The following is an 8,991-nucleotide window of genomic DNA, read 5'->3' as shown; positions in this document are numbered from 1 at the left end:
CCCTCTTTCGTTTGGTGCTTTTCGACCTTTGACAAGCTTGGTCCTCCGCTGTCGCTTTTCTCAGAACGCGCAGCGCCCCTTCTAACCTTCTCTCCCACGCCGATCCCCTTCGTCCATGGAGGACGTTCACAATGCGGCTTCGATCACAGACAGCACTGACTGCTTACGTTGTTTTCACAGCAGTCACTAATTCCCCATACCAATCGCTACCGATAAGCCTGTGTATTAAGAGTGGACGCCATGTGTTGAATGATAAACCACAATCGCGAACTGTGGACGCCCAGCTGTACGTTAAAAAAAGTAAGGATCTAAACAGGCGTGACATCTCGCTTCATCGTCATATTACTTGACACGAGGTTACGAATCTGACATCCTGGCGTTTTGTCACGCATGTGTCGCCCACAGTAGGCAGGGTGGCGTTCTTTCTTGTCATATTAAAACAATTTTTAATCGAGACGATGCTGCTTCCATCTGTGCAGAAAGCACAAAGGAAGCTAGTGTTTAGCGTGGCCTCGGAGATTAAAACGGCGCCGTTGCCATCTCAAAGGCCAGGCGCCTACATTTTTTCGCCGACGAGTGTCGCTACCATCGGAACGACTGACGTTCAACGCGATCAGTGACATCAGCGCCGCGCGAGCCAATGAGCGGCTGCGTCTCGGACTGGCGTTTTGTATCGTAGCCATTAGCCATCAGCCATACACAACTCTCAGCTGACGGAGGCTACTGTGGTGGTGCTTGCTGCACAGCGCGCACCTTTGTTGTGGGGGGACGATGTTTGTGCGTCCATGCAAAGTTTAGCCACTAACCTCAACATTATCGGCAAGGGAGTGAAGCACGGCGTCGGCGGACTCATGAATCTAGCCGCGGAAGGGGGTGAACACACCCCATACATCGCGTACGTGAATTTCAACCAAGACGGCACGTAAGTTTTTTGGGCGTCTCTTTTCGTCTTGTTTTCTTCTCGGCTCGCCTGGCCTTCCGCGACTTGTGCAACCGCTGGCGGTGACAAGACGTGCGTGACTTATTGCTGCTTTTTGGTGGCCTAGTCGCTTCTTCCGTTCACGCGAAGATTTGCCAAGCCTGCTACGACCCGTCTTCGCGTCTCCGTATTTGGACTCCTTCCCGCGACCGACGAGCCGCGCTCCGTGTAGCTTGCGCGTCCGCCACCCAAAAGATGTTTTCGCTCGGCGCTTTGCTTTTGCGGTTCGCGCCCCCCTCCTTGTCGAAAGCTCGGATGAGTGGAGGCAAACACTGCTGCGGGATCGATTAACTCCGCTGCGCGTTATCAGCAAAGCAAGTCACCCCCCCCCCCCTCCCTTTTTTTTTTTTTTTTTATTTAATGTTGACTGCCAAGGGAGAGCGTTGTAACGTTTTGCAGCGCGCATTTTCCATAGCCGCGCACTCTCGCTCGGCATTGTGAATCGTTGGGGCTCGCTTTGGCTTGTCGCCCCGCGCTTTCCCTTCCCCCGCAACTTCCATCCGTTGCTTGCAACAACCCGAACAGCTGAATCGCTCGGGCGAAGGGCAATCCCAGCCGCAGGCATTGGCCAAGGTAACTAGGACAGCGCCAGCAGAGCGGTCGGTCCTTTTTTCTCTCGTCCAAGTCTCCGGTCGTCTCAGTTGCACCTGCGCCCAAGGTCTCGGTGCGGTTCGCACCAGCCAGAAAGCAGTTCCCTCCCCGCTCCCTTCCACCGCCGTCGGAAGCCCTTAGCCTTGAAACGAGCCAGCCAGCACTGCTCGATAGCCTGGCGTTATTAATCTGTCATATGTCAGCGCCCTTGCGCGATTTGCGGGCTGATGTAAGAGACGGCACGCGACTTTTTTTTTTTTTTTTCCACGTATTGTTTGTTTTGTTTCTTTCCGCTGCGCGCAGACGCGTCGTCGCAAGTCCGTTTCCCGTTCCGATGCGTCAGCGACGGTCAGCTGTTATCGCACTCTCTCCTGTACCCAACTCCGCGAACGCGCCCTTTCTGCTGCTGCTGCTTTGTGCGACGTGTGGTTTGTTGTGTGTGCGCTCGCGCACTTGCCCACCGAAAAAACAAAAAAACCTGCAGCTCTGTATATCGCGTGACTTAACGCGTCAGTTTCGTAAAAAAGCGAGAGCCTTACGACGGAGCTCGCTCGAAGTTGCATTGCCTGCTTGTCCTTCGTGCAAAAGTTTGCAAGAGCCGTTCTCCCTCTATAAGCCATTGGCTAAGCTTCTGGCACCAGAAGGGGCTTCGTTTCGCACTGCGTCTTTGGTCGCGTCATCGTCAGACGACGACGGAGCGAAGCTGTTCCGTTGAAGCACTGGTTGAAGTCCTTGACTGAAAGAAAGGCACGGCGCGCTGTCAGCGGGTGACTGTTCTCACGAGAAAACGGCCCGGGCGCCGCATTTTCTCTCCCGTTCCTGACGGCGGTCCATTGTCAGCGATTTTCGACTGCACGAGAACCTTGCAAGAGGCGTACGCCCCGGTTACGTAATTCGGTTTCGCAAACCCCCCTGTACACACAAAGCATGTGCCTACCTTTCTGTCTACTAGTAACGAGTGGTTGATTGTTTAAATATGGTAAGTTACAGTGCGTTCAGCGGTAATTTCGTTTATTGTCTTGCGCAGTCTGCTGACACCTGAACAGTGGTCATCAGTGGGGGGGAGGGCCTGGGAGTAAAATCACAGGATAGTGTAAATAGAACTTTTTACATACACAGAAACAGTGATAGGTTAGTTATCCATATAGTTAATTTGTGCAGCGATTTTCTCAAGGAAGTTTGTCACCGGGCCCCACACTCTGGCAATGTTGTTCTTTTCACTGCCACCTGTTGTCGTGCCTTCCCAGGGACAAGTGGCCAGCTGGTCTGACTGGATTATTGCTCAATTCACGGCTTGTAACCAGTTTAAACCATTCATAGAATGTCGGTACAAGCCGGGGATGAAGCAATAAAGCAGTTCAACTGGTCCTTTTTTTCCTCCCAGGTTAGCACACAAGAATGCTGCTTGCCAAAGTCAATAAACTGCGTTTGGGACTTGCGTGCAGCTGTGGAGAGGCTGCAACTGAAGTTGAGCTTTAACTAAAGTTGGCATGCCCCTTTTAACTAGGCTACTGAAGTAGTATTAATCACAGTAATTGGCAAAAGGCTTCATTAGTGCCAAAAGCAACATGCAAACACACACCGGGTTGGCATGTTGCTTTAACGCAAATCGTCATTCACTAGACCACCAAGTGCTATTAAACCTCAATGTTAATGAGTCGTGATCATTAACATCCATATTTTCCCCAAATCTAGCACCATTTTCTTGCATTACCCCCACCGCATTCTCCGCTATCACTAGATAAAACCTGCTTACAGCAGCCATGTTTTTCACTCAAATTCCGCAAAAAGATAAGATTTCTCTGATCAGCATCATTCAGACAAACATCATAGCTCGCCTGTTTTGTCCCAACCTTTAGATGGCAAGAGGCAGCGGAACCTGTTCACATCGAACTTGCTTGTCTGCTGGTGAGATGTTCGTATGATGGTTTTATCTAGACGAAGCAGGCAATCAAATATTTCAATTGCTTTATTGGGCAATTTTCAGTGCGAACAAGGCATAGGCGAGTGCAAAATTGTTTCATTAGAAATGTCAGAATAAAAATGCTGGGTGCCCATTGTACTTATGTCGGTGTCTGTTTCTACTTTTACACTGAAACTGACGGCAGTACTTATGGTGTAATATGGTGCAAGACAATGCACACGCGGTAAGAACAGGATATTGTGCAAGCAGGCCGATGCGTTAATGACAGCGCAAGGGTGCATGAGCATTCTGTCAAGAATAAAAGAACTGCACATTTGCTTATGCACTACGGTTCCTGCACTTGAGGCAAGTACATCCACATACTCTGTGAAGGCAAAGATGCCTTGGCATACGAATTAATGGAGGCATTGATCAATAAGACGCATTTGGTATCAGCGATACATCTATGGCTCTGCACAGCACTTCAATTCCTCGACTGTTTGTTAGAACAAGTATGCACTTTTACAATTTCATTTCCTTAGACTGACTGCAGTGCTGAAATGTGCTTGCACACTGCAGTCAGGCCACGGAAATGCCTTATGTTTGTGCACACTCTCATTTTTCCTATAAAAAGCGAACTTGTCTGCTCTAAAAGCTTACTTGCAAGTGACGCTGTGTCCTGTCCTGTTATTCCTTCATACTGTTTCACATCCTATTGCACCTCATTAACAAATAGTAGCAGCATTGCTACAGTGTCTTTTAAATGTTATACTCAGCCACTTATCGAACAAAGGGTGTGTAAGAGTCCAGTTGTTCCAGTGAAGGCGTTTGCACTCTGCATTTAATTGCAGCAGCCCACACGGCTTGTCACCGACAAACTTTCAGCTGCGCTTTCAACTGCAGCTTATGGCAGGCCACTGCTGTGTCGAAATATTGAATCTGAACACCGACACATGTCGTGCATATAGAGTCCAACCTTGTGCCCAAGTGAGTCAACATATGCCATGTCCATCTCCCATCAGCTGTGTCCCGTGCTATCTGGAGGTCGCTGTTTTTGAAGCTATCCATTCCTTCCACAGCATCCTTGGTGTTAAGATTTTGCCCGCAAGAAACATCTTGCCAACTCTTCCTAGGCTGGCTTCACTTGCTTTTGCCATCCGGCTGAATCTTTCAGTTCTTGAAATTGGAATTGGGCAAGCTCAACTGCCCTAGAGAGCTAACAGCTACTCCTCGTTTTGGTGTACAAAGGCTGTGAAATCTTGAAAAGGAAAAAAAAAAAAAATGTAGCATGTATGCAACACACAAGATGAATAACACAAGCTAGCTTGATGAAATCAGCACAGTATGTGCTGATGTCTGAAATGTTTGTCTGTTGAATATAATATGAATGACACATTAAATGCCTAATTGATCAGGAGAAGACCTTTAAAAGCTATTGACAAAACGACTGGAAAGGTTAAGCCACATTGCCCTATTACAGATGTTCTAAAGTATGCCCATCAGTGATGATACTTTGGCTCTTACTGATGCACGCCTAGCACGTCACTGTACTGTAAGAAAAATTCAAACAAGTTGGCAGCTGTTCACTTTGCTGATTTTGATGCGAGAGACAGAACCTTCACTGCCTTTTTGCAAGTGTTGCTTTCCTGCAGTGCCTGTTCGAAAAAAGAAAACTAAGAATGGGGGGGCCTGTTATGGAAGATCTATAAATGTCTAGCACTGGGCGCACAACTGGTCATTGTCAGCCTTCTTTGAGTCGTTGCTTGAATGCCTTGCTAGGCTAGTTAGTGCATATTTTGTAAAGGAATTTGCTTTGCTAAATACTGCTACACACAGGCAAATGAACAAGATTTGCTCATGCTGTACATATGTCTGTGTAGCAAATTGTCGCAAAGGCTATCTGCAGGACAAAGATCTCTCCCACTGATTTCCACTTACCCCTGTCAGTCAAGCCCTCATTATGCCTGCAAGTTTCCTCATCTTGTCAGCTCCTAGCAGTGTAAGGAACTGGGCTAGTTATCTGCGACAGTCTGCAGTGGACTGACACCGAAGGGCGTCAGTTTTGCCCTTCTTCATCCTTGTCTGCATGTGCTGTATTCTTCGTTCTGCTGTCGTTATCCTGGCGGCCATAGTAGATACGTAGTAGTGGAGCTCAGGGAACCAGGATGTACCAGGCTGAACCACCATCATTGGCACTCTGTTACAAGTCCAGAGTACACACAGTTTGTTTGTCCCTAATGCTCCCAGTTTTGTTTGTTATAAATGCTTCGTAATGTAATTACATAAGCTTGCTAATGCTGTTGACGTACTAAGATGTGAACAGTGCTTTATAATGGTGAAAATGGCTGCTCACTATTGAAACATTTTTGATATTCGATTCCCTTGTGGCACAATTCGATTTAGTCTCCATGTACTATTTGCACGCCCCTGTAAAATATACTAAAAATAGTATTCAGAGATTTCTGGTTGGTCAGTGGAGTACGGCACGCTACTGATGCAGGATGCTGGTAGTTGAAGCTCCTTTGTCATACCGTTAATGCTGTGTGGTACTGCTGGTGATCAGTTGCAACCTGTGCTCCTACCAACCATTGGCATGGCTTGAACGGGGCGGCACGAGTTGCAAGTGCTGTTGAGGCATTGCAGTCTTTGTGCCTTTGTTTTCTATTTCTATTGTCATGCATTTATATTCAGGCGCACTCGTTGTAATATGCGTGTTCTGTTGAATACAAATGCTGTGGGCCGGCTTATGCAAGTTGCTATAAGAAACTGGCCTCATGCATTCGAAGGTTTCTGCAAGGTTTACAATTCAAGAAAAGGGTAAATGTTATGTGCAATCATTCTTGTGTCTTATCTCGCTTGTCTAAAAACAACTTTGAGGTTTTGTTTGGTTTGACCGGCAACTTAAAGGGAACCTACTTGTTCTTTCAAGGTCACTCTCGGTTGGGACACAGTCCGGGTACAAGTTTTTTTCTCTGGCAAATGTGGACAAGCTCGACCAGATATACGAAAATGGTGAGTGCTTGTTCTTTTTACTTTCTGCATGTACCAAGAAGAAATGGGAGTCCTTCTGCCTTTAATTAAATCAAGTACATATTGCCACAGCTCTGGCCTTGCCACCTGTATCCATGATGAGTATTACATAATGGGGGAGCAAAGGATGTTATAAAGTGAGATTAGTCGCAGGAGTGTCAAACAAATTACAGGCACATGAAAGTTAATTAATCTAGTGCATGATGCTAACATGAAATAGCTGACAATACTGTCGGCTAGTCTATTCATCCATCACCTGTGGCAACAGGCAAGAAGGCTGAATAATTAGATTTCCAGCTTGGTAATGAACATTTTAAATAGGTGAGTGCACATCTTAAGGCAGGTAAAGCGCACATGAAACACTGAACAGCAAAAAGAACGAGGACATACAGAGCACTCTGTATGCACTCTGCATGTCCTTGTTCTTTTTGCTGTTCAGTGTTTTATTTGACCTTTACCTGCCTTAAGATGTTGCCCTACCAACCAGCCCGGATACAGACCCTAGTTCAGTAAGGCCAGATGTTTGTCTTCGGCTGGCGCCACTGATGCAACGGTGCCTTCTGAAGGAATCTATACTTCATTCCGACAAGGGCGTCAACTGTTTCTGCCGGCACGCGCGCTCTACGCAGACGAGGAAGGCATGGCCCTGGTCGAGCGGCTCTTTCTGTCCAGCTTGGTGTCTCTCGTCAGTACCGGGTCTCTGCGCAAGCTCAAGATGTGCCACTTCAAGAAGGAGTCGGAGATCTGCAACTACTCCTACAGCAACAGCATCCTGGCCGTGCGGCTCAACCGGGCGCGCCTCGTCGTGTGCCTCGAGGAGAGCCTCTACATACACAACATTCGGGACATGAAGGTATGTGCGCACGTGTCTGCACATTAGTTTAATTTTGACATCTTAAAATGTGGCAGCAGTGACGTATTTCTGGCTTCTACAATCACTTTCGGTGCCTGCAGTATGCGAAGGCATGGCCTCCTAGATTTGTTTCCGTTGCTCTGATGGGGAGCCATTGCTGAGGGGCACAGTGGGGACGTCGTCTAATGGGGATTGTTAACCCCCTTTATTGTCCAGTACTTTAATTTTTCAGTAGTACCGCTGCTGTTAGCCAGATGTCGCCAGAGCTACACCTTGACTCTTAATGTGTGTAGTTGTCTGCTACTTTGCTATTGCTATCAACGATTCACCTTTGGGGCGAAGCCGACTTTTTTCATTATTGTCCCTGCTTAAACTGCATAAACAAAGAGGGCACTAGGACACAAAAACATTACAGTATAGTTATGAGGTGGGAACCAAGAGAATACAAGCTGACTCTTCATGATGCTGCTTCTTGCTGCTTTGAATCAATGTTGTGTCCCTAGTCCTCAGCTTCTGTCGCATGTAGGCACACCCAGATGCATTTTTTTCGTGGCACATGCTCCATTTGGCACATGCTAGCACCAATTTATCCTGCTGTGCAGCTAGTCTGCTCGCATTGCATCCTTAGTTGTCTTCATGCACTTACAGCGTGCCATGCATAAGGGGATGTTCATAAAGTTCATATTATTAGTACCATAAATTCATAACATATGTAGACGACAGGCACCACAATGAGCACGCATCTCTCTAGCATTAGATCAATGTAAAAATTGTTTCATAAAGTACCACCACTGAACACTGCTAGGGCATCAAAAAAAAAAAAAAATTGCAGCGTCCATCTTGAAGGTTAGTTTCTGCGTTTCAAGACAGTGCCAGCGATTCATGCCAAGCTGATGGCATTGTATGGTGACCGTCACCGTACATCCCTAACTATTTTGTAATCATTGATAATGACGTTTCAAAGTGAAAATTGGGCACTCCGACGCAGTTTCAGTTGCTGATTGATATTGAGCACGCCACCACACGCTGCGCTTCGTCGTGCAATAATGGCTGCGAAACTCCTCTTACTGTAAAAAAAATTATAGGATTGGTTAAACTTATCTCTTGCATCACGTCCATAAAGAGTCCTTGCAAATCAAGCACTCTGTGAAAACACTAACTGTTAAAAGTGGCTCCCTAGTAGCAACTGACTCTTGTGCTCAGTGGCCTCTGGATTTTGCTCATCCACGTTCACTGACACGTCCTGCATGTCGCTGCCGCTCTGGCAGTCTCCACCGCCAGCCTGCAACAGCGCATGCGTCCTTGTTCTGCAACGCACGGGCTTACCACTAAGCATACATTGTGCCAGTGAGGATGCTCGAAGATGCTGCAGCGCTGAGCATGCCGAGATTCAAGTTGTTCCCCGTGTAAAGCTGCAATAACTGTCGCGAAACTTATTGTGTAACTTGAGGTGCATTACACAGCATTAGATGGAAAAGGCCTCCCGCATCCCAAGCAGCACTCCATAGCCGTGAGCTCTCGGCTGACTTGCCTGTCCAGGGCCACACTACTCGTTTGCAATGAGTGTGCACTTCTCATTCTCTTCCCAATAGTGGTCGTCAGCGAATGCACGCCTCCGTTGGCACAACTGAACAA

General features: G+C 47.3%; 1 protein-coding gene across 5 annotated transcripts in view; it reads left to right on the top strand.

Annotated features, from left to right (window-relative positions):
• The first annotated feature begins 684 nt into the window (after positions 1 to 684).
• Positions 685 to 8,991, top strand: part of LOC119453368 (WD repeat domain phosphoinositide-interacting protein 2-like) — a 28,753-nt gene continuing 20,446 nt past the window's right edge. For all 5 annotated transcript variants that reach the window (XM_037715406.2, XM_037715409.2, XM_037715407.2 and 2 more), the window contains exons 1-3: positions 685 to 922; positions 6,403 to 6,485; positions 7,133 to 7,356. In XM_037715406.2, coding sequence (XP_037571334.1) covers positions 786 to 922; positions 6,403 to 6,485; positions 7,133 to 7,356 — 444 coding nt within the window. In that variant the 5' untranslated portion in view covers positions 685 to 785. The remainder of the gene's footprint in view (positions 923 to 6,402; positions 6,486 to 7,132; positions 7,357 to 8,991) is intronic.

This window comes from Dermacentor silvarum, chromosome 5, assembly GCF_013339745.2.
Source record: "Dermacentor silvarum isolate Dsil-2018 chromosome 5, BIME_Dsil_1.4, whole genome shotgun sequence".
NCBI classification, from domain to species: domain Eukaryota; kingdom Metazoa; phylum Arthropoda; class Arachnida; order Ixodida; family Ixodidae; genus Dermacentor; species Dermacentor silvarum.
The sequence above is the reverse complement of the archived record's forward strand: the minus strand, read 5'-3'. Positions and strand labels throughout refer to the sequence as shown.